Source organism: Pararge aegeria, chromosome 19 (genome assembly GCF_905163445.1).
Source record: "Pararge aegeria chromosome 19, ilParAegt1.1, whole genome shotgun sequence".
Classification (NCBI taxonomy): Eukaryota; Metazoa; Arthropoda; class Insecta; order Lepidoptera; family Nymphalidae; genus Pararge; species Pararge aegeria.
In genome coordinates, this window is record NC_053198.1 from 10286717 (window position 1) to 10314118 (window position 27402).

General features: G+C 35.1%; 1 protein-coding gene across 3 annotated transcripts in view; it reads left to right on the forward strand.

Moving 5' to 3' along the window:
* LOC120631916 (ETS-like protein pointed) overlaps nucleotides 1-27402 on the forward strand; it is a 196359-nt gene that overhangs the window by 120241 nt on the left and 48716 nt on the right. For 2 of the 3 annotated variants that reach the window (XM_039901607.1, XM_039901608.1), the window contains exon 4: nucleotides 22939-23055. In XM_039901607.1, coding sequence (XP_039757541.1) covers nucleotides 22939-23055 — 117 coding nt within the window. Of the gene's footprint in view, nucleotides 1-7190; nucleotides 7363-22938; nucleotides 23056-27402 lie in introns of those variants that run through there. The other variant, XM_039901609.1, reaches the window with a different exon arrangement.

The following is a 27402-nucleotide window of genomic DNA, read 5'->3' on the forward strand; positions in this document are numbered from 1 at the left end:
AGCGACCGTACGAATGCATTATTGAGTTCCAAGACGACTATTATACCGCCCACGTAATGAAATAAACATAAAAATTTGAATGTCCGTGGTGTGGTGAGTTTTCCTCTCGAAGATTTTTCTGGCGGGCGGCGCAGCGCATGCGTAGGAGGTGGGAGGCGTTCGCCAATCGCTGGCTTGCCCGCCCCACGACTCACGTCTAGTATGCACGCCTTTTAATCTCATTTACCTAACTTTTCAAAACACCCACTCTAGATCGGCGCCAAAATACCCTACCGCCAAATTAATCTCCCGACTAGCTCGATCAAAAGCTTCGCTCGCCTCTACTATTCACTTGTACCCATTGCATCCCTTCTTCCCTACTAAAGTTACATTATACATGCAAAATAAGAACAAATCTCTAGAACTACTACTCTACTAACTAAAAACTCTCTTCCGCTGTAAGTTTGCATAGTGAAATCCTGTGTATTTAAGACCTAAATTATCATATTTTATCAAAATCCGTTTAGCTAATTACAGGGTAACTTTGAACAAACCGACGACCATTTTCACAATGAACGTAGAGATTTTTTATAATAATAGGAATTCCATAAGAAAGGACCCCGATCTATGCACGCGCCAAAATGCACGCAAAATTAATATTTCAAACCCAATCAGAACAGTTCCAATTTCATAAATTGATACCTAAAGTACATTTCGCATATCGAACCGTTTAGTTGCAATATTTACTCGTCAGTTACGCAACGTTGGGTAGAACGTCAGTTTTATCAGTTGATTGCTAGTCAGCTTGGCGTGCTCACAGAAACTTACCATTTTCATTAGTATGTAGATTTCGAAGTTAAAATGAGGTCACCCTTGACAATAATTGACGTACCCTACATTGTAAGATCACAAATTACTTTAGCGTATACCCGTGTACCTAAATGTGGCGAGGGCTAGAAAAAGTTGCGTGTTTTTTGTCGCCCCGACATTCTCAGTAATACCTTATTTGTGTGTATATGGAATTAACAAGCATATCTGTAACAGTTTGATTCCTTGGTACACTTTTTTTAGTTGATCGCAGACTGCCTCAATGCCCGCAAGGGTTGTTAAAAGAAATCGCTGGAGGCTTTTTCTATCTAACAAATAGTTTAGTGGAAAGGGATCGGATTGCCTCTAAACAGCATTATTGCAATGTTGAGTTAAGGTCTGAAGAGCGTGGTTGCCGATGTAATTGAATGAGGCGGCAAATAGCAGGACGAGTTCCTTGCACGCCCCACGAATTGTTACTCTGTTTAAAGGCGATGGCTTTCACTAACGATCAGGTGGGCATTCTGTTTGATCGATCAATAATTACTATAAAAAACGCGAAAACAAATCTTCACGTACAACCAACGAGTTGGCGAGTAAAATTTTCGTCCTCTTTGCTTTCCTTGCTTGACTAGCGGACCTACTAGTAAAGATCAACCAATCACAAAAGTTGCTTTAAACTGATCTTGCGGTAATCTACGATTAACATTACGACGACGTACTCATACTATATTTCAATTAGGTGTTTCTTATTACCTATGTAAGTGTTGTTTATTAAATTGATCGTTTCTGGAAATTTTATTTTATGGTTTGTTCTATGGCTTAGAACAAACCATATTAGTAAAATCATATAATCTATATGTACGTAAAACTTAATTATTTTGTCGAACTGAATATATATCGCTTCCAATTTTGACTAATTTTATGAGCCACTATATTTAGGTTGTTTGAAAAACTCTATCTCACTTACGATAAACCGCTTTTAAGGCTCTTCGCTTCTATTGTCTTAATGAGTCATTAGTTAAGCAGAACATATCTTTAATGCTTTAGATAGAACTTAGAAGTTGCATTGGTGTGCAAAGAGGGTTCTTCAAATTAGGCCCTAAAGGATAACAAAGTGAAAATCATACTCGTATACGGGCTTAAAACCTTCAATGTAGAGTTTGTAATTCAATTTCATAGCACGTTTCGGATTTTGGGAAGTTTTAATTTCTAAATGGTTTTTCATTCGTCTGGTCAGAGACTTCGGCCACGGCCCGTTACTACCCTACTTGAAAAGATTAAGCAAGGGATGTAATGTTTCTTACGTGAACAATTACATCGTTCTACAACAACATTCTAAATAAATCCAAGTCTGTATTCCAGTGAACAGTAATTACCTATTGTAGGAACATTTATCATCGCGCATCGCCCCACGCCGGCAATAACGTTTTAATTGAGCGGGCTAAGGTCAAATCACTTGGGACGCGGCCGCTGCATTATCTATCCTATTTGTTAGTCTACAGTATACCATAGATTAATAAATGGTCATAGACGATAGTGATGGTACATCCAAAGCGTTATGTTATAACTTTTGTGTTTTTGTCTGAGTGATACACATTTGAGAATCGATTTTAAATTAACTCCCAGATAATCCCTACACCTACTTTACTATTAAAGTGGAAGTTGCATAAGCCTTGTAAATAAAGTATATATGTTGCATGCTAAGAATAAATTGGCTAGTAAGAAAACGTATCAAAGTAGCAAAGCCTTCATAACATTTCGTGATTTTCTGATAATATAAACATCACATTATAGGTTCAAAACATTGTGACCCTCGAAACTTCTTTTTATAGAAAATTTAATTGAATTGTATCATGCTATTGTCCTCGCGCATGCTCTACATTCGCTTATGTTTATATGCTAGAAATCTTGTTTGCATGCCAATCGCATACCCAAAGTTATCGTCGACGTGCGAATTGGTCGGCATACACGCAAACAAACTATGTTACGCTTGTACATTGTATCCGACAATTTGTGCAAAAGCTAAGCTTACGCACACGTTCTATAACATTGTTAGTTCCCAATACCGAATTGTTATACAAGCATTGTTCCACATTTGTATCGGCTCCCGCGTCACACACGCTTCGCCGAAGCATCCATTGTCGTAGTGTTTGTTGATTTGCGCGATCTGAAAGCCTTCAAAATCTCGTGAACCGAAACACGAGAAACAAACGTGTTCCTACTCACGAGTACACACAACCCGACTTGATGAGACTGAATAAATTTTATTTATACGTGCCCGTATTTTTAAACGGTTAGCATCTTTTCCTGCTTTGCCAAGTAGTTTTTAAGCGTTTATTTTAGGGAAATTTTGTCGTGATTTATTTAAACCTACTATTTAAATTGCCATACCACTAAATCAATGTCTCACTGGTACAGGCGCTATGATTAAAAAAAGAAATTGCAACTACTAAAATAATAGAAAGAAAAAGTTTGTAAACTTAAAATTACCCGGATAATTCTCTACTGGATAGTCACAAATATGGTCTTCCGCACACTTCGTCCTTACGCTTCCGTTTGTTCAGTAGCTCCCTGCAGCTCGTGTATACCTACATATACAAGCCTATCTAGAAGGGGATCTACCAATTTTGCGCAGTCACCATTCGAACATCATTCATCAACAACGGACTCCATGTTTTTAATTCATTACTAAATATACGTGCATATATGTACCTCCAACGCCGCCAAAGGCACTTTAAATAAAAATCAGTAATATAAAAAAAACTCAATTTTATCTATAAATCATGATAGTTTTTAGAAATTCAACTGTTATGTTTACACGTTTTAGTGGAACTCAATTCAAACTACACCTAATTTCAGTAAAACATAAAATAATGGTAGATAGAACAAACGATACGTCAAAGTCCGTTAAAGTACAAAATCTACATTCAAGTTATTTAGCGTAGATGCGGGTGTCCACTTTCCTATTAATGGGGTCGAAGATTAGAAATTAGAGTCGACCCCGGTTGATCCCGCAGTGCAATTGACACCCACCGCTTAGTACATATTTGCTGTAGCCACTGGCATTAATTAATATACCACGACGCAAATTGCTCTTTTGTTCGTGAGATCAAAGATTTAAAGGACTGTTTACGGTACAGTAGGTATTAAATTTGGAGGAGTAATTAAACCTTTTCTTTTCTATTAATCTTAAAAGGCTCATATGCATACTTTGCTTTATAAGAAACCCGAAAATTTAATTCTATACCATAGCCCTAAAAAAGGGTAAAATGTTTTCAAAGTTGATGTGTGCAGGGTATGATAATTTTTTCCAATATGACACAAACCATTTTGACATGAATTTTCAATTTAATATTACTGTCGTTTTTTTAAAAATAATTTGTTACTATTGTATTGTATTAAATTTATTCTATGTGTTAATTGCAATCAATGGTTTGTTGACTTTGCAAGCCAGCTAATGGCAATACACTGGACTTCGTTGTTTGTATTTAAATGGCATCTCTGTAAACGTGTGTATTCCATTCTATGTGACTATCTTTATTGTACCAAAACTTCTGATAGCCTAAACAGATTTGCATAGTTAAGGTGTGTTAATAGGCATATACATAATCACGAGTACACTAGCTATAAATCTTTCGATAAGAAAACTTAATATGAAGGCTGTACGTTCCATTTTAAAATGGAAAAATTCATAAAGTATCGTTATACGGCAGTCGTTTTTTTAATTGATTTTAAATACGCACTGATTTTACATCGTGATCGTATAAGAAGCACATGCATGACTTCCCATTTTCATTTTAACAGTTTCCTCTAGGTTAAAAATCATCTTTCCTTTCCATATGAAGATTATGTTACAAATAAATGAAATAAGACAAATTTAATGCAGACGATCTCGTTTAGGCGGCTGAGGGGACAAATTGGGCGCGACAATCGAGTTAGTTGACCCGATAATCTCCGCTCGACCACGCGATTAACCGCACTGACTAAACCATAGCTCTGTGTTTGAATAACCACATTTACCTACGAAAATGTATGCACACACTAAGTTTTAACTTACTTAAGATTTTTTTTAATAAGGTATTCTTACTTATATTATAAATGCGAAAACGTGTTTGCTAGTATTTCCTTTCTTCTGGCTCGATCAACATGATCTTGGCATAGGGTTAATTTATCCAACGAACACAAACACTTCCCACTGGATTCGTACCGTAAGTAATAAACAAAGACAAAAAACACGAGCAACAGTTAGTGTTATAAAAGAGTTTTAGTTACAAGTATATACTACACTTTTATCTCCAAGATTATGCCATCACAATACAATTTCCTTTTTGGCACGACTTGTAACTTAGCACGTTCTACAAATGCCTTTTTTACGAACTACTTCTAAAGGTGCGATCATGCCAATTTTCGAGTACCCCACTTGTTTTCTAGGACTCGAAATCCATAGCAAATATTCCTGAACGAACGCTCCAAATATTAAAGGCTAAATAAATACCTACCAAAGAGCATTGCACACTATTGTCCTCCAATATTGGTCGAGTCAACTAGGGTTATTGAATGACACTTACCATACAAAGGAGCTGACCAATTCACATGCTCGCATTTTGTGTACATTAATCTTCTGACCATCATATTCTTTATGATGAACACCTTATTGTCATACCTATTTATTTTGTTAAAAGCTTCATTTACATATACATAGTTTTTCATATTTATTGCAGTAAGTATTCTTATTTTGTAATACGTCGAATATTTTGAATATAGTTCAAAAATATCAAAATGAGCTCAGTTAATAACCAAATAAAAGTAATACAAAGTAATAATGAATTTTGCTGTGTCTACATGCAATGTTTTTTTGTTCAGATTAATAATATATCAGATAATTTTCAAGTTACATAGAAAAAGTTACTCTACTGTATCTAAGGACTCTCCTACTTTATCCATTTTTAAAATATTAGCTAACATTTATTTATTTTCAAAACATTGACCGATCGGGTCAATATGATACATGCGGCGTCTAAATTTGATTTTTATTGAGGGCAATTTGTCGCCCCCATCACTGCTAAGTAAGTTAGATTGAATGTATGTATGTATACGGTATTGCCCATTTTGTTCATTCTAACAACAATATTAAAATACATATTCTTCATGAATTTAGAAATATAGTGAGAAAATAGATTTTAGTTGTATAATTTAAATTTATCATCAACGTACCAATAAACAAAGCAACGAAAATTAAAAACACAGTACAAACATCTCATTTAACCCCAAACTTCCCAAATAAGCGTGTGAACTGATAAAAAATATTTACGTATTCATTAAAATGCTTTACTGCTAACTCGTTAACAATACTCTTAAACGTTAATACTTCTAATAACCACTATGAACTCAATTCCGACCCCTCTGGTACTGTTATTAAATAGAAATGAAGATGTTTACCGCCGTTTAACCCTTGAACCTTGGCCTGGCGTGGCTTCAATTTGTAACATTATTAAAAAGTATGCATGTTATTAAATTAGAACCACTTAAAGATAAAAAGATGGTTTAATATCGATTAATAGTGTTATTATCTATTGTAGATACAATCAAACTGTACACAACATTCAAATTCCAATTGTAACACAGAACATACAAGGGTAAAAAGTACATACACAGAATTAATCGTTACATCCAGTTTCTTGATTTCTGTTCCTGTATATTAATAGAGGGTGACCCTCGAATCTAAGGAATTTGCATCCATTTTCTGTCTAAGAGTTCGGCTCGTAGCAATTTTATACTTAAACAAGAAATCGATATGTGAGGAACAGTCGCAGTTCGTAACACTAGGTTATACAATAGGTACACTTTGAAGTCAACCACAAAATTTAGCGAAACTGCTCGTCACGGGCTAGCGGTTTTTGTGGGAACCGCGGCGGGGGTTACAGGGGTGACCAGAGGGTGGCAGGGTGCGGGTGGCTTAAGTGGGGAAGCAGGCCGGAAACGCCTGGGACCGAACGTTCCTGCACCTGTGGGAATGTTGGCTGCAATTTGAATATTGCTCCCGAGACTCCGTTCCGAGAGCATTACCTTGTAGCTTCACGCATTGGTTATCTCTTAATTGCACCATACAGTTTTGCTAATGTAAACACAGTTAAAGTGGAGTCGAGTGTAAAATGTCCCTCATCCAATTGTTTAAGGTTAAAACTATGAACAGTGAAACAACATAAATGAACTTTTCCATGGTGACGTAACAAAAATAAACCAACAAAATGAAGAACAGTGAAGAGTGTTTAGACTGATTTACCTTGACAATCATAAAGAAATAAGTGTGATATTTATTGATCTTATTTAAAATAGAGAATTAGTTTTATTATATTATTGTTAATAAAGTATAAATAAATGAAGTACTATACACGTGATATTGTAAATAAATAACCAGTGCTCAAAGACTGTAATAAAATAATAAACGGCAGAGAAAACTTGCTGGCGTACAGTTCGGACTTCAAGAGCCCGCGGCAGAAAACATCGGACCGACTGCGGCAATTGCAGGCATGGGAATCAAAGTCATGATGAAAGCTTTCAATAAGCCAAAAGGTCAGTATAAAAAACCATACACATCATAAAATAGATTTTTTTTAAACTTAGACCCACCAAACTACTTCCTATGCGGGTGGTTGGTGACTTGTTTAGGCAACGTACTAAAAGTCATAAAGATGTTATAAACATCGCACAGATTTATTAAGTTTTCACTTAATAAAGCAAATTAAGCTTAATGGACATACAGCATTCTCATTGTTTGGAAATGCTGCACCTAAAAAAAGGGTAAGCGAGATACGTTCCCGATAAACGGCACCACCACTGTCATGTTATTAAAAACAACAGCTGTCAATCACTAATGATAGCGGCTGGCGGCGGCCATTTGCAGAATTCGAATTTCAAATTTGCAACACTATTGTCGGTTGTGAAAAGGCGATGTATCATCCTCGGTGACGCAACGCTCTCGGTTTCCACTGCTCTTGTCCCGAATGTGAACGCGGCGTGACCGCAAGAAATATATGAATACTTACACTAATGCGTATCATTTTGTTTTTTTTTATTCCACTACAAGTTAGCCCTCTACCGCAATCTCACCTGCTGGTAAGTGATTATGAAGTCTTAGATATCGGGCTAACCTGTTAGAGGTATGGTAGTTATATTAAAAGAAAAACGGTTTCTACACGACATCGTACCGGAACGCTAAATCGCTGAGCGCTACTTTTATTATTTCACTGAAACCTCCCATCAGACCAGACCAGAGAAAATTCAGAAATTATAAATACCCAAATTACCCCTGCCAAGATCGAACCCGGGACCTTCCACTTAAAACCACAGCGCTCAACACTGCGCCAGGGAGGTCGCGGGTAAAGCCGCGTTGGATTGTTGGATTGTTCAATGCATGAATAAACACCCCCTTAGACATTTTTACACTTGTACTTGAGGTCCAAATTAAAAATAACGATTGTAATAGATAAAATAACTGAACATAACCAAGAAAGCTATTTTTAAATCGTTAACGCCGATGATGTAGCAGATATTACAGACTTTGATAACTGCGCATTTTGGACATAAAATTTTATTTTATAAACTTAAAATTTTCAACTACACTCGTGGGCGATGTAGATACATTTGAATGAAAGAAAAACTCTCCATTTATGCTTTATAGATAAATTAAAGTTGACGTTAGAGTTATCTGTTCCTTATACTGATCACCGAACGTTAAGCTTTGAAAACTCAATGACAGATTAACAAACTACAACGTAACGTTTTATAACTAAATAGCTATATAAACTAGTGAGGTACTGGGACCGTTTGTCGATTTATATATAAACCTATGTAAGATTGGATTAAACGTATATCTGATCCTTTGAAGGAACATGTTTATGTTGTACTTGTTATTTACATCGAAAAAGTACATTATACTAGTGACACGTTAAACTGTTTTACATGCACTATAGTTGGCACGGTATTATGGTTGAGCCGAATCTTTTGGTCCAAAAGTTAAATTAGATTAGATGTACTGTTTTATTTAAGAAAATAAATAGATGGTTATAAATCAATGCAAGATACCACGCATTTGTTTGCGGCATCATATATTTTATTTTCTTTAAGTAGATATAAAAATATTAATATTGCTCGAGTTAATCCTAAACAGTTTATGATTAGATTCGTCTCGATAACTCTCACGTTATAACTTGGATAAGATGGCAGGGACGGTTAACTAGTAATGAAAAACATCGTTAAATATAATTAAATAAAAACAGTTTACTTGAAATTAACTTTTTCTGATTTAACGACCTAATTATTATAAATTGCACTTTCTATTAACTAAGATGAAATCTTCATATTTACTTGACTATGGAAAGACAAGCGTCTCAATGGATAAGTAAGTGCTTAGCATATTTGACTAAGGATCATAATGTCGTGGATTCGATTCAACAATTGTAAGGTAATTGAGTTTCCGTTCAAGTAAATCTCAATACAAGCCCGGACTTAGGAAGTTTGTATTGTCCATCGTGCTATATTGTGCTAGTATCAAAATATTACTTCACAGGTTTTAGAAGCACATTATTTACTGTCTCTGAAGCCTCTCTATGAAACCGATACGCTAAAAGTTTTAAGTAAAACACTGCCGTAGTTTTTAACAAAAAGATTTAATCTTTTCTCTTAAGTAGGTAATATGGGTTGTCATAAGTAAACACTTACATTTTTTTGAATTAATAAGTATAAAAAAGGGATTTCGTTTGATTTAACATTTTTATAGGGTGATTCCTTGTGACATATACTTTTGCACCCGTCAGCAGTATTTCATAATTCGGTTACACGTTGTATAGACGTATACCTGTCTTTAAAACGTAGAACAAAAATTTTCTAAAAAACTTATTCCTTTCTAAAAGCGTATCGATATCATCTATGGCCTGTAGCAGCCCAAAGTATTCGCATAGTTTTTTTATATTTATTTTGTGCCGAATCCATGCTGAAAGTCGCAACCCGTAACATCGCGTGTCCACAACCTTAGGGCAGCGGTTGTGCAACCATCATTACGGTAATTATGATCCGCGCATGCTCTGTTGATCTTGAAAGTGAAGACCTTGCTGAGCGCTAGAGCTTGAGAATTGTAGCCAAACATTGTTTATACATATAGATCCACCCATAGACAAACGTGGGTATATTTTAATTGACACATTGCTTAACTCGACCACGCTACTCAGTTGCACGTTTTGATATTTGAAACACTTTACATCTTTTCTTTCCCGCGCAAATATAGAGATATATATATATATATATATGTATATATATAATTTATAAATTCTACTTTGAGTATTCATTTCGAATCGAGTCGCTTTTTGAGTTGTACGCATATCAACATAAGAAACATTATTATATATTAACATGATGGTTAGATTTTAATTTCGCAAAGTACTCTAATGTAGTAAACTAATGGCGCTGTTGGCAAGCGATGATGCAGGCTAGAATAAACTCCTATTAGTTTCTATGCGGCATCACACTATAGCACCAAATCAACCCTGAAACACGTATAAGACCCCAGCGCTCTTCATTATACCAGGGAAGGCGGCAAAAAGTTTGTCATTTTAATATCGAAACTTCTAAAAAACATCAATTTTTCTAGATGTATAAAACTTTTATTTAAAGTGCTGTTTGTAGTAGTTTTGTGGTTTGTACTGTCCTCCTCAACGAAATTCACGTGTTTTAAATCATAAAAAATTAAAATAAGTAGGTACAATATAAATGGTATACCTATATTTGTGATTTCACCCTGTATTTGGATCAGTTTCTTTACCAACTATACTTCCATATTCATACCATTATATTACCAAAGGTGACGATTATAGTTAACCATTAGATGACAGACATTGTGGTGTATCGTCTTCTCATCACCCCGTCCAGTTATAAAAAGTAAAATAAACACGTCACAATAAAAACCGCTCAAACAATAGTCAACAGTAGCGACAACTCACGGGGGCCATAAAAAGTCATAACAATTTGATGTAACAAAGAAGTGGCATCTAGTACGGGAGCTAATACAGCGCAGCATCGCGCTTGCGCGGGGGCGTCCATTCACGCAGCTGATTGGCCCATCCGGTGCGCGCTCAATGAGATGATGCGCCCGCGCCGCCTCTGTCATTGAGCAAAGGTCTCTCGCCTACATTCGTGATCAACGTTACAGATCTTTAGATTAATGTGCTTGCTATTGTTGGCCAGTGTTTTAACTAGCAGAACTAAATACTATTTTTTCTGCTTTGAGCTATAGATACTCGTACATACATCTAAACGGTGTCTATTGTGCAGTGGTCTAGAACACTTTAATAATCTATGTTAAAGCGGACACTATAATTCGATATTGTAGATAGAAGAGATAAAGTTAACGATTTTTTTCGAAGGTATTCGTTTTCCAGATCACAAGATTCAAACCTACATCCCAACAAGACACAAGATACTGCAAAGCATGGAAATAGTGTGGACTCTGAAAGATCTCAGTGCTTAGGGTTCAAAGCCACTTATCCACACTGGTTTTTGGACTAGGTCCATAACTGTCATTTTCAGTAAACGATGATAGATCTATTTTTTTTATTTCTAGTAAACACCAACAAACATCTAACGTATAAAAAAATCTAGGTGCACACGCAGGTGCGGGGGTAACTCTAATTCGAAAAAAATCTGTCTTTTATTACGTGCACATAAAAAATTGTTTTGGCACAATAATAAGAACAAGAGCTAGCGTCATTTTTGCCGTTGGTATTGTTTTTCAAACTTGGAACGTCTTATGACGTCAACGATGCGTGCGTTCCTATTCGAATACCCACCTACGAGCCAGTTACACCTTGCTTGTAATTATGAATTCAAAAAACGGTATACATAAGTAATTTAAATACAATTGTTATTAAATTACTAAATAAATACTGAAATTAAGTTGGTAACTTCATAATTATAGTTTTCGAAAAATTATGGTACCCGGTTTTTTATTTAAATTTTTGCAAGGTCATACTTAAGGACCGAAAGTGGCGTTGCTGAATCTCAAAACAAAGCGCAAAGCTTTTCGAAGGATTATAAAGACAGCCGAAAGCAAAGCATCAAACAAATTCGTAAAATGAAACTCCACACGGCGATATCAAGTCATAGTAAAACGCAAAAGAATTCCTTTCTCTAATGTTTCTGCAATATCTTTTGATTTAATTTCCTAGCGATTTTCCACGATCTTTGGCCCTTCGTGCAAACAACAATAATGAAGACTCAAAACTTGAATGAGACATTAGCTTACGCCAAATTTCTACTTGAAGCTCTGAGGGCGAACGGAATCCCGCGCGCTATTCTTCCGCGAACTTTGTCACACCTTATTCAACTGCGTCGAAAGCTTAACAGCTGCATAAAGTCCTAGTTTTTTTTTTAAAGGTAAGTTGCGTGACGCAAGTGCTGCGTGTGTTTGCTGCCTCCGCTGCCTTCGCAATAATTACCCCATTAACTGCTGCTTGTTCTTTTTACTGTCATTATTATGATATAGCTACTCCATGTCAAGTACCCAACGAAATATGTGGTTGTTAAAATATTGAATATATCAAAAGGTTTTTTTATACCTAGTCATTTACTACGCGCACAAAACCGTGGAATTTGGAACTACCTACAAAAGACCTATGTCCAGCAGTGGACATCTATCGGTTGATATGATGATGATGATGATAATGATTTACTACGCATATCCAATATTGGGTATTTTTCGTCGAATGAAAAAAACTAATTAAAATCAGTCCATCGCTATGATGACAGAGTAAGTCTTAAAGGGCGAACTTAAAGCACCTCTTTTGTGTTGAGGGTTTAAAATAGGTTGTACTAGCTTATTATGATCACACTACTAGCTTGTTAACTAACTTGTCACACTAAACGGGCAGTAGATCTTAGAGCGTAATAGTGTAATAGAAACCACGCCACAAGTGTTTTTCCCCTCGCGTTATTTTGCGCCACCTGTTGCCACCATGCTCAGAAATTTACGTTATCTACGCAGGAAGCACATTCAGCTATCGCTCACGTTTATAACGAATATCAGGACCGTAATATTCGTTATAAATTGTACGAGCAGAGTTCACGGTTTGAGCTCTAAATCTCTACTCTAAGAGAGAGGAAGCCTGTGCCCACAAATGGGATGTCCTTTTTCTGGGCACAGGCTATTAGGCTGAAGAGTTATGAAGATGAAACAAAAGTAATATTTTTAATAAATACATGAACGAAATCTCTACACCCAGTGGCGTGCATAGAGGGTATCCACAGGGTATGCAAATGATATAAAATGAAGAAAATCCCGACGTGTTAAAAAAACTAAGGATAGGCATTGTAAGAGTTATAAAAAGACTACCCTAAAGTATTTATAACTCGTACGCATACCCTTTATGCACGTGAGGTGCAGATGAGAAAGGAGATGATAATTCTCAAACGACTGAACATGTGCCTATTAAACGTAGACAAGTTTAAAGAACATTAAAAATTCTGTTGAATATAAAAAGCATTAATGCAAATCAGCATATCGCTACTATGTTATGCCATACTTATAACACCACTACCTGCCATTTTGAGGGTTGACAAAACCTTTTACAAGCAGATTATGATTCCAACCCCAGCAATTGTTTTCAACGGGAACCAAACCATAATGCGCAATAGTGTGATAGAAACAACGCAACAAGTGCCTCACCCCTCGCGTTATTATACGTCACCTGTTGCCAGCATTTACGTGCTCGGTGTGGTTGCGTGGAAAACGAAGGGCGTTTCGATGTTTGATTAGAAATTATGGAAAGTGACCGGTAAATTACTTGTTAAGTACAACGAATAATACTCGTATTGTACTACGTGCTTAGAATAATACTTTAATCCGTTTGTCTTTGCAATTCATTTATATGGACCGTTAGCATATAATAAGTAATAACTGAGTGTAACGAACATAAAACGAAATCGAGTTACAAAGGAAAATTAAAATGTCTACGAAGCTCATCTGAAAAGTGGTCTACGAGTTGTCGATTTATTGTGTGTATTATAACCTAAAATTATCCATGTACCAAAATAAAACCGAAATAAATTGAAAATATCTTCAAAGCATAACTGCCCCTTTGAATGGCCTGGCTAATGGTTTGGCCAAGGTCAACTAGTAACCCCAGTAGACTAAAACTTATCCAAATCCGTAACCCATTTTAAACTGTAGAACAAAATTCGTTCAATGATGGACTTATCAAAAACAAAGGCTGCTAAGGGCTGCGTCGACCGTGCGCATCTCCGGCCTATTGTGCCGTGCCGTAGCCGTTATCTACGCCATTCACGATTCGGCGCACTCTATGCGCGTCTATGCCGATTCCAATTCACATTTAACCTCCAAATTTTATGTCTAATTGTTGTATTTAAATTTCGAAATTTCGAAAACCATTTTTTTCACCAAGAACGCTTTGAACTATTCAAAGCAAATAGTCATAGACAGTGTCAATATCAACGGAACGACTTTCAAAAGTCTGTTTTTATAAACAACTTTTTAATGCATTTTCTTTTCTTCGTAATTTTAATGCATTTTTATTTAATATTCAATAAAATATTGCAACCTTATTTTTATACACTTGCATAGTTTTATAATATTGACGTTAGGTTCTAATTAAAGTTTAATATTTAACAGGTACATTTTTACATAAAAGGAAAGTTTGTTTACGGCACTTAGGCTAAGGCTCTAAACTAACAGCCGAGTCGTCTTCTAAAACGTCTTTGCATTGATTTATCAAACAAATAATATCAGGTCAGAATAAATCTATACGTGAAACAGATCTCCGTTTTTCCACCTCAAATACCTCGAGGCAAAAAGCGCTCGTCCAAACAAATGCTACAAGCTACATCCCCATTAACAAGTTGAAGAGATTTTTAACCGCCGTCGTGCCTCCATTAAGCTATAATGTGTGCATTGAAGCGTAAAGAAAAACTCAAACTGTCTTTATTTCCGCGGGCACTAACATTTTATTGCGAGGAACACGTGTTTTAACTCTCAATAAACGCTTTGAGAAACAGCACTTAGTACCTACTTAAGAGTTATCTCGAGGCTCAGGGTTTTTCTTAACATACATAAATACCTCAAAATGTATCTATCTACTGCGAACGTATATTACTCCATTACTTACTTACACAAGAATATCATGAACAATAAACTGGACAATGTTGAAAAAGCTTGAAGACACAGCAATTAATAACTTCTAGTAGCGTTTAAACTGCCGTGAGTAATTTCCATAACAGTTTCACAATGGAAATGTAAACGGGTAGACTCACGTGAATTTATATCGGAGTATACCTGCAGCCTTACTAGTGTCGCACCCGTTCAGGGACCTTTTTCAGGGTCCTCTTCATGCGATGCATTTCAAAACCAACACCGCTGCTTTGTCATTGTCACACACAACAATTGAGTCCAATGAGGAGATTCACGGAAGTACTGGAATTACCAGCCAGCCATCCAGCTCATAGCTTAGCCAGATGCCGAATGGCAGTAAGCGGGGTGCGTAGCTCAGATAACTGGTAGACGATGGGTCCCCAACTTACCCCCTCTTACGTCCCCTTGGGGACCCGAAGGTACCCGAATGGCTATTTTGCACTGGAAAATCTGTTTCTTCTTAATCCATAACAGATATTGTTAAGTCACCATTCCATTCCATTGTTATCTGGTCGTTTTCTTGACACAAATGGTACCCTTTGGGCTATCCCCCGATTATATCCCCTGACAAGGGATATAACAAAAGTGTACACCTGCACGGGACCATGGATTAAGAGAAGTTTATCTATTGTTTGAATGTTATTTCCACTTGTGCGCCAATGCTCTGAGAGTTGATAAAGCTGTGGGAGAAGATAATTTTATATCCTTTCCCCGGGGTCCTGCCCATACTAGGCGTCCTAGTATTGGTCTTTTATTTTTGTTTTAAAAGCTTTCTAGGTCTTTATGGAGTACACTCCTTGATTAATATTGTCATACATTTATAGCATTATTATTAATAACGGTTTTAAATGCTAAGGCTGCTGTTTAAAGATTGTCGGATATTCTTCAAATTAAAAACATTCTTGCCGGATCTTTTACAACAACAGTTGAATGGTCCAGCTGGGCGGATGGTGGTCATCGGAAGCCGTACACGATAATTAGGCCCAAATCACTTACTAATTACCTTAATGACGGAAGCGGAACTCATACAACGTGGTTTTTGTAAAGTCAATATACCTGCAATACCTTTGTAAATGAAACCCCGTTTGCGAATTCCTTTTTTAATTCTCGCGTTTTTTTCTTCAACCTTGCACTACTTCGAGCAATGTGGTTTGAACGTAAAAGCTTATTTTTCATTTTTAAGATAAAGTTCAAAGAGGACTGACAACTATTCGACAATACGACTGGAAATTATTATGAGAAAACAAACGATGGAAGGCAGATTAACAGGTGAATAGACTGCTTACATAATAATTAAAAGTTTTATTAACCACGAAAAATGACAACATACAAATAAAGAGAACATAAATACAATAACTAAGGAGTATGTAGCATCGTTGGGGTCAATGGGTCACCTACTCACCTACTTCAAGGAATACTGAAACGCTAATTTTCAGTAGGTACCCAAAGTTACGGGTTTTCACGGACACGCAGCGACATGGTCTGACGTAGTGTTTGTACACTCTATGGGTAAGTTATTTGGTAAATGAGAAATATAATATAAACACTACGTCCTTAATAACCTAACAATAATAACAAATATAAATTAAGGTCTTACAAAATAAAAAAAAAGTCTTATTATATAATGATGGTAAAAAGGAAAAAATAAATAAGTTAATTTAATGAAGCAAAAAGAAATCAAAAATAACAGCATACTAATACTATAATACTACAGATTAAACTAGTAACTAACATCATAACCCTTTCGTAGATTGGTATAAATAACTTAGGTACGTAAGCTTTTCAATTAAAACACTATGATTCCGGGGCTCCTTACAAATTGACTTTGATCAAATATACTGGATTTCTTTCTACACACAACGGTTTTGTGCCGCTTGATACGGGTGATTAACTGCCACACTGCAACTGAATTCCCGAATTGAATATTACATAGAATTTTGAATTTTGACTCTCGAGTGTCTCTGCCAGCATCCTTATAAAGGAATTTCGATCTTTCATCAAATTTTTGAAACCGTCATAGTATCAATACAAATAATCGATGGATTCGTATGGACATGTTAATTAACTTAAATATTGTTTAATAAATAATATGAATAAAAAAAAATATTGGGCTGGTTGAACCGTATTTGCTGCACAGTACGGATTCTGAGAGGTACATAACATCTCACTGGTCCTATGACTCTTATTTATATTCATAATAATGTGTTATATGAATAAAACAATATTAATTATACAAGGTATATTATAACGTTAATCAATAAGTTAGTCCTGCAGGTGTGCGTGATGCATCTACTATCTAGTACATATTTTGTTATTTTATTCAACTCTAAGCAACGACTTCGATTTCATTAACACACAAGAAAGATCTAGCAATAAACTAATTTCACCATAAGACTTGCAGACGAAAGATCGAGTTGAGATTTGTTTAATTTTGGTAGTCGAAATATTTGATGGAGGCAGTTACGGTACCTATATTACATGACAGATTACAATGTATATATTTTAAATTAAAAATATAACATAGATAAAAATTAATTCCAATCGTCACAAACAGGTGTTGTATTTTTTTATTAATCTTAAAATATTACCTAAATTCAACTAGTTAATTTCATTGTCGTCCCTCATTAAATGTTAATTCATGTGCAAGCGAAACATAAGTAGGTGATATAAATCAAATAAGACTTAAATAATATTTTTAGAAATAGCTCTTATATGTTTCTGGGGAATGTTTCAGCCAAAACCAAAGAAGAAGCGTTAGGCAACAGCAGTGATCCTCCTCATAAAGAATAGGACGTAATTATTCGGTTGATTTTTCATAAATAAATAATTAAAATTGAAATAAGTAAATCTATTTTTCGTTAGTACCTATCGGTTTTTATAAATATTGGTTACAATAACTAAATTAAGTTATATTGTAGCTAACCTTTCAATTATAAAACTAGTTATAGTTCCTTCATAAAAACGACTATCACAGTTTTTTTGTAGTTATATAGAGATATTTAATATTCAATATACTTAACAGACTTAATATGTCTTAAACCTGACATTGAATTTATTAACACCAGTCAGACATCATCATTTCGTGGATTTTATTATGTCCATCTTTCTTAATCACATGCTAAGCGAAATTGATTTTGATACAAATATAAACGATTAAATTTTGTGAACGATAAAATAAAGCAAATAAAAAAGGCCTCGTCAATTCACAACCAATAAAGTAAATCAACGGACACTTATTTAAATATCATATTATTAGACATTTGCACATTTAGTCTCGTACGATCGCTTTCCTCATTATTTTTTTCGTGTTCTAAACTAGATCTGCGAATTTACACCTTCTCGGATTGACCTTGATAAAAATATATATGATTTACACATAGAAATGGGCTCAATGGCTTCCCTATATTTAATTTGCTTCAGTGTTCGATTGTGGTCTATTAAAATAATTTTCTTGATAGTCAACGCAGACTTTCTCACTCCTTGCCTTCTGTCGCAGATTTAAGTACTACTTTATTTCTTCTAACTTACCTGGATAGGGTAAGTGGATAAACCACTATAAATCCACCACTGTCGGTCTCGAAAGCATCGTCCGTTGTTTATAAGTGGAACAGCCTATAAGAATAATGTTTATTTATGATGGTACCTACTGGATGTTGCGGTTTTCCTCCGTAACAGCGAAAACTACCCTCAAAGATATTTAATTAATCGTAACATATTATAAGTTATAAATAAAAGTTAAAATATAGCTCACTCTATCACACCTTTGCAAAGTTCATCATATGAAAGGAAGAGCTAACTTAACAATCATATCTTAGTCGCAATCGCAGCTTACAAAGCATGATTTCTATCTGATATAAGGATATCGTTCCTATGGAATTACTCTGTACAAGGATGCGTGAGTCAAGTGCAGCTGCCGGCTCCGAGGAGTAAATCACGAAGTGCCAGTACAATTAATGCCGCGTGATTCTTGACTAGTGCTGCCCTTTCACTGTGCGGAAATGGGACTAAAAATCTAAAAAAATATTCTATTCTATTTTTATTGTCTATATCTAATTTTATTCTATTCTATACTTGAAATAAATGGGACTAAAATTCTAGTCTATTTTTGTTTCAAATTAAGACTTGTATTGCTCATAAAAAATAGATAGATAGATAGATAAAGTCTTTATTGCACAAATAAAAAGCGTAAACAAGAAATAACAAAACAGTAAAAATAAATATATAAAATGCGCAAAGGCGGTTTTATCGCTTTAAGCGATCTCCTCCAGACAACCCTTTATGGTAGAGAATTAGCTTAGGGAAAACGGGATAGTATATAAAACTGTGTTTACCTATTTAAGAGGCAACACAGATGCCTGATAAGATAAGATCCCTGCACTAAATTTTAACCTTAGCATATTTTTTTAACACAACATTATAAACTCTACTCTGTTCCTGACAACTACCACTGTCTTCCTTATGCCTTTTGGTAATACCAACCCATATTTCTAATAGTAGTTTTTCACTCGAGAATCAATGAAATCGACTCATCAGACAACAATGTTGCCACCAAGCTGGTCATTTCTTTAGTAATGTGAATATCTTCACGAGCGCGTATCTGAACAGTTATTGCGAACGTGAAAAGAATTGATAAGCGAAAGGCACATGTCTGTCTCATTGACTCCAAACCCAATAATCTATCGTCTCCTTTTTGTAGTCGACTACCCAAGAAGGTATTGGCATTCTGCATGGACCTTAACGCGTCTGTTCTTTCATAACTTAGAAAAGCTTACGAGCAAATCGGTATATGCTTAGCCTAAGGGTGCATATATTCGGATTAATTTTCTCATCCGTACAACGAAGAAAGGTGCCAAGAACTCTGACAGGCTTTCAAATGGCCAACATTTTTCTGTTGTCTAAACTATTTAGCACACCGTTTTCATATTAATTTTGTCATTTCAATAAATGGATTTCGCTGGAGATGTCTGATCTTATCTCAACTTCAGTTCTTATTTTGCCTATACAAATTCCTTTTGAAATATTTATGAGTTATTTTCATTAGAATAAAACCATTTCTACACACTACCACGACAAGACTGTTTAACAAACCTGCCTAATTAAAGGTATGCTAGTTTTTTAAACAAATTAAAGCTAGGTACATAATTGTATCAATCTTTCAATTAAAATCATGTGAACCGTCAACCGTGACATATTAATTGGTTCACAAGTGAGTTTTTTTGCGATATACTAAATTGTAGTGAACTAACGCGTATAAAACATTTAAATGATATCAGAACGGTTCAGCTAGAAGATCGAAGCGGGCACCGACCGTGGGAGAGCAGTACAAATCTCAACATCTCAGAACTGGTCGGCAGGTGTGCAAGACTCTCACACTAACGCACACCCACGCACACCACAGCAACAAACCAGACGCACTTATGAATGAAACCTGCGTCCAAGCACCGCGCACACAAGCAGAGACCAATCTCGCTTTTTTATCTCCGATTTATTTTATTCCAAGCCATCAGACTCCAGAAAGAAATCAACTATTAATTTGTTCACTACGTATCCAGTAAAATAAATAGCACAGATGAAGTAATTAATACGTTGATAACCATCGGCTGATGAAGTTCACATTTGATTAGAGGATATGTACCGCTGTGGACAGTAATAATCTGTCACTGGCGAGCTTTGATGTTACCGATACGGTTTATGTCATTTGTAATAAAAATTGAACATTCGAATGGATTATGATTACTGATGCCGACGCATAGATACCGAGTTATTACATAAATTACGTAAAAAATATCTCCTCAACATAAAGCAATCGTCTCTACATATTATAAAGTAGTTCAACAAAAAAATCTAAACATACGCGCTGCATCGACAAGAAAGCACCGCTAATAGCTTTTTAACACGAATTCAGAGTAGATGCTATAGTTAACAGTAAACTTAAAATATACATTTAGTAGGTATATTTTGATTGTATAAAGTTTCACGTGCATTGGATTTAAACGAAGAGTGTGTTTAGATGAAGGAGTGAATGTCTTGAAAGCTAAGGATTAATGGGGGAAAAGCGAGTTGTTGGTAACTGGTATTACACCTGTAATCAATGATCAGTAATTTCGACGCCATCGCTTGCTACCTACTCTAATCAAACCCTTTAACTATCCACTGTACATCTAAAGTACTTATTTTCTCAATCGGTCTAATTAACTTTAGCGCTTCTGCACTGATGTTAACTGATAGCTTCCTTTATAGGTATTGCAACGTTTTATCATTAGATCTTGAAACTATGTACGTTATATAAATTTATTTGAGTGTATATTTTTGAATAAATCTAAGAGTGTATATTTTTTACATCAATTAAATGTTTTAAGAATCTGTGCTAAGGCACCACAGATTCTTAGAACTTTTGACAGTGTGTTTCTCAGCTAATTGTTGGCGAGATACGGAGAAAACTACATAACTAAATCAATATTTTCTCTTATTTTCCTTGAAAAACATCATCTCTGGAAATATAATTTTTGACATAAGTTGTGTGTTTGAACTCTACAGAATTTTAAGAAATCCATCCATCCAGTTACGAGTTTGTAATGAGCTACAGGTAAAACCAGTGGCCAGAAAAATCAAAACAAAGCAATGTCATTACCATTACATACAAAGCGAATGCCACACGCCCTGTAATCTTTGTCAATCTCGACCGAAACGAGTTTCTTTCAATAGATCGGAGATAACAAACAACTATATATGCCTATTTGAAAAGCACCCTTATCTTTATCGTTACTTATAAAACGCTGAACTTTATTGTATACCGATTTTGTTTGACTAATTTGAAAATGTATGGTATAAATTCCCACCTTGAAATATATATTCATCAAAATCATAATAACATCTAAATTCAAAATACAAATGTTATTGAGGTTCAAGTAGTGCACGAGTCGACGATGCATCTTGTCTTCTTACGATTTTTGCGATTATAACATCGAACGACCCTGTCTAATTTTGACTCAAATGTAATCTTTCGGCTGTCAAAACCTACCATTTTGGATTTTTTCATTTTTTAATCTTGCAAATAGATACCTACATTAATTATAAACTTAAAACCAGGAGCCCAAACGACGAATACTAAATAATTTTATTACCATCCGACGTAAAGACACGGGGTCCAATCTTTGTCAAACCCATCGAGAACGAGTTTCGATTGATCGAAGATAAAAAAACATCGATCGTTCAATCTAAAGGCACCCTTAGTGTTATCGCTGTTTATGGAGCTTATTTATCTGATAAGCTTTAACGTTAGAGCATGTAATTTCATCGGAACCAGATAATTCTGTTTTTTTTATTGAATACCGCTTTTCCCTTAACTATGTAATTTTTTCTATTGTCTTCTTATTCGCTGTTAGATATTTCCATAAAAATGTACATATGAGGTATTTTGTATCTTATTGTCAGCTCAAAAAAATTAACGGTTCTTAAAGGCTTATACTAAATCTATTTTTATAACGCAAGTTTGAGTTTGGGTTGAGTACATACCTATCGTTAGGTTATACATAATTTAGGGGCTCTAGAAAATCTGTACCGATTATAAAGAAGAGATACAATAGTTTGAATATTGTTGATCTTTTGGTAAATGCCGATATTGTCTAGACAGTCTCGCAATCGCCTATTTTTCTTACCTGACATGATTTTAACTTTTATCTGTTTATTTTTTTCCTTTCAAAACATTTTAAAAAGATTGCCTACATTATAAGACAAATTATTTAAAATGCAGTAGGTATTTAAATGCTATGTAGGTCCCTTACTACTCAGGCCAGTAAGGGTCTTTTCACATCCCTCACTTACAAGCGCTTCCATAGTTCGACCGATGAAAAAACACGTTCCTGACAGGTTAACATTATTACAGACAGCTTCATCGGAACTCTATCTGTGTGTTCTTACTTGGTTATATAATAAGTTTTTTTGTGTTGTTGCAGACATCCCGTCGCAGGTGCCACCGCTCACGCCCGGCACCAACAAGAAGATGGCCGAGGCGCTGAAGGCCACCTTCGCCTCCTGGGAGAAGGAACAGCTGCGCCTCGGCGTGCCAAAAGGTAGAACAATTTATTCTTCTTTACTTATGTTTTTAGGGTGAATCCTTCTTTAGCCGCACTTTGCGATTATTGTAAAACGTAGGATCGCGTCACCGATGACCTTGACATACTCGTGATGTATTGCGCACGTTGTTTATTGAAATATAATGGTATTAGGTCACCATCTCAAGAATTTATTATTATGAAGCTTACGCTTCAGCTTGTGCTGAATACCAAACAACAATTAATGAAATATTCGAGCGAAATATGATAGACTTTATTTTATAGTTGTATAAACAATATTTCATTTGGTATATCTTTCGGTCATTGGGCCGTGCCATTTTATGATCAGGAAGAAAAAGCAATAAAAATACAAAAATACTCTTTTGAAACTTAGTTGCAATAGATCAGAAACACAGGAACAAAATGTTGGGAATCGGCGCACACTAATTTCGACATGGTAATTTAAAAGAGTTGTAAATGCTGAATATAAATAAACAAATGGATTACGTTGGCTTGCTACGCACTATAAAATTTCATTTCTTTAATACGTTTGCTTATTCCTAGTTTAATCTTTATCAAAGTTGAAATTACTATTAAAGCGTTTAACTTTCAATATGACATAGAGGTATCTTTACATTTTCTAAGTGAAAGGTGCAATTATGGATAGGAAGATGAGAGATCATATTTTTTCTTTGGGAGTATTGAAATTAAAAGGGTAATAGGGACTCTCTAATTAAATAAGCGATATTCGACTCAATACTGTCGAGAAATGTTTCGAATGGAAAGCACGCCAGACAGTATTTTACGAATACGGCCACAATCTTCTATACTCGCCTTTCCGATCTTTACGTTATTATTATAATATATAAAATAAAGCTAGGTTTTATGGATTTAGCAAGTGATATTTTAATAGCTTAAAACGCAAAAAACTTAAAAAAAAATAAGAGGTGCGTGCTGGGATTCGAATTCAGCCGCCCGAAAGTGAAGCCTAGCCACTAAGCTATCACCGCGTCTACAATACAAATATAGATAGATAGATATAATAATGCTATAAAACCTGTGTCCGTAAAACACACGGGTGACGAGTTCGATGCCCGCCGCGACCGGAAGTGCGTGCGTCTGCGGCGTGTCTATTCGCGCTTCCGTCACCCAGCGAAATCACGCAGGACGACCGTATGAGCTGTTATCTATTGCATATCTTCGTCATAATCGGACATCTAATATACCGTCTCGAAATATGAATTCATATCTTCATCATTATCATTCTCAGCATTCTAATGACATCATTTTATAACCCGATTATACTGACAAGGGATAAAATTGACTTTTCCCTGAACGAAAGCACGGCAACAAGGAAAAGAACTCCCGTTCAATGTTTCACGTACATTATTTGGATATCATTTCCATCAATGCTCGAAGTGAATAATACTGAGGGAGAAGATCAAAGAAGATCCTGTCCCCGCGGAGTAAATGTCTTCTGGCCATGATAGCCTTGCACCTGTAAATAAACCTCCTCTCACAAAGGAGACTGAGATGTAGGCCTTTGGCACAACAGTTTTTATATACGCGATAAAACCAAAGACTTTACTTGGTCAAGCATTTTCATTAATTCTGAAAATAGTATCGTTATAGGGTTCATTTCAAGGAACTCTTACAGTATCGTCTTGCTTTCTGTACGTCTGTCTATCTATATAAAGTAAAACTACAATTGATCAATATTACGTGCAGTTGCTCCGGCCTCAACAAAATTTTAAGATTTTGAATACGAAATAAACTGCAAAAAAAACTTTCGTGTTCATGTTTTTAGGTTATTTTGTTTTATTTGTTTACCTTATACATTCTTCCAAGTTTTAAAGTTAGTAGCTTATTTTCAGTTTTTAATCACTTAATAGTATTATATTAACTTTACTACTTATTATTAGATAGGTAGATATACTTTTTTGAAAAACTTCTACAGCGTAAATTATTCAGCTCAGTAAAATGATTCATAAGTCATTAAAAACAGTGCAACCGGTTCTAAAATGTATTTTTTATTCGATTAAATCTCCTAAAGATTCTCTGTATCACTCTGTCGGTCAACCTGTAATATAATATATGTTTTTAATTGTCTATAAATTAAAATAAAACTGATTGTGATTTTATTACAGCATAAACGATGTTTTAAAATACGAAATCGACATTCAGTTAATTATTTTTTTATCATATCCCATTGTCGTTGAAAGGCAAATCTGTATTGCGAAGCAAAATTATCAAGCTAGAAGATAAATCGATGTATCTCCATAAACATCAACCCTCATTTGACTTATTCGCATTTGAAAATATAGCACAAGAATAATATAAAATCACAGTATATGTGGCTAGAACACATGCCAAGAAGAACTCATTCATATGGTATACTCACGAGTATAAGCGATCATATATACACTTCCATATATTCTTTGCCACCGGCCACGTAGTATGTACTGTTGTTACAAACTTAGCATAACCTAGAGCGTAATAAACCCGTCTAATAAAGATTTATGAAGGCAATTTTATAATCATGCCGTATCAGGAGCATCTGGTCACACGATTGACTCATCTCGCCTGAGAGTTCAAATCATTTTAAAGCGAATGCTAAATGATATATTATATACAACTCTATAAAGTATAATTTGAGCTAATCTATATCTATTTATATAAAAGAAAGATCGGCTGGACCAATTTTTATGATATTAGATTTTATGGATTCCAATATAACATTCATAAAAAAAATCCGCGGTAGGAAGTTCGCCGGCACAGCTAGTTGTAATTAAAAAAAATATAAACTAATTAAGATTAAAATATTATATTAGTTTGTCTAGTGGTAAACTTGCTCCACAATGAAAGTAAAGGTCAAGTTTATCAGTGGGGGAAACATTTTGCCCTGTGCAGTGTGCATTATATTGGCTTGTCTATATCCAAAAAAGCAGTAAAAGGTAGGCTGTCTGTCTGCAATGTCGATACTGCGAACTTGACCGTAACATATAAAAACACATTCATCAAACGCCATAAATAATATGAAATACCTAATACCTCTATGATTGAGTTATCCCACATTGGTTCTAGACATGAAATTAGTGTGGAATGTTGCTAGACATGCAGTCCTACATAAAGTTACTAATATTAATTTACTTCTAAACGATATTCATTTTTTAAAATTTATAATCCTCTATAATAAAGGTCACGCCAAAGTACTATGTTTGGACGCCTTGATTTGGCCTTTATGTACTTGGCTAAATATTAGGTAAACAATACAAACTGGATAAATTTATTTTATGTATTGAATTTTTTATTGCAATATGTTAACTTTATTAACACTGTAAACTAACGCAAAGTTAATTCCAACAAGTAAAATCTCTTAACACTTTAAATACCTACAAAATAAAAACATTAAAAATATGTTTAGCAAAATGTTATTTCAAAAGTCACAGGTATATATTATTTTATACCGCGTAGTCATTTACAAACAGGGTCGAAGTATCCAGTAGCATAAATACAGCGGCGTGTCCCGAAGGCGGCCACTAAAAGCCGTAATTAAAGTAATTATTTATTATTAGCGCGCTCTCGTCCCGCTTTTCGCTCGGGGAAAAAGTCAAGTTCCGACCTGTCCCGTAATTTGTAACATAGTAACACATAACTCTATTTGTATGGATCGCACATAACGAGATTTCAAAATCTTAGGTCGCCGTCAACACAAAATGCCGGCTTGTTCAACCTCGCCAGCAAAGTCGATCCTATTAAAAGATGCTTGAATTGAACATTGACGAAATTTAAAAACTTTAAAAACTTACCTTATGTCTGATAAAATAACTAGGAACTAAGCAAAACTCGTTATTATTTCTAAAATTGGCATAAAAAAGCTAAATAAGGGTTTTTACTGTTTCTATGAAAATTCTATGAGATAGAATGCTATTAGAAAATTGCTTTGAGAACACAAGGATGCCGCTTGGTTAGAGATATAAATCTTGAGAGGAAAGCATGCCATATATTCTAGCCTTTTAATTAAGTTTTTTTGCTTTGCCTGCATTTAATGGGATATTTTACATTAATTGGAAAGCAATGTTAAATCATTGTAGAGTTTTACGATTAAAGCACAACGCAACGCATTTTTCAGTAACAGAAATGCTGTTTTTTTTTCGAATTTCGAAAAGGTACAGTATACAAATAGTTTGGCTGGGCTTGGTTGTAATATAATCGATGTCGTATTCTGAACCAATGGATGGTTGGTTACTGTAGATTTCTTGTATGAATTTCCACAATACACGTAGGTACTAGTTACTTGTGCCACTTGTGTCCAGTTACTCGTGTCGCGGTAGTAAATATTGCTTCGTCTATGCTCACGACTCG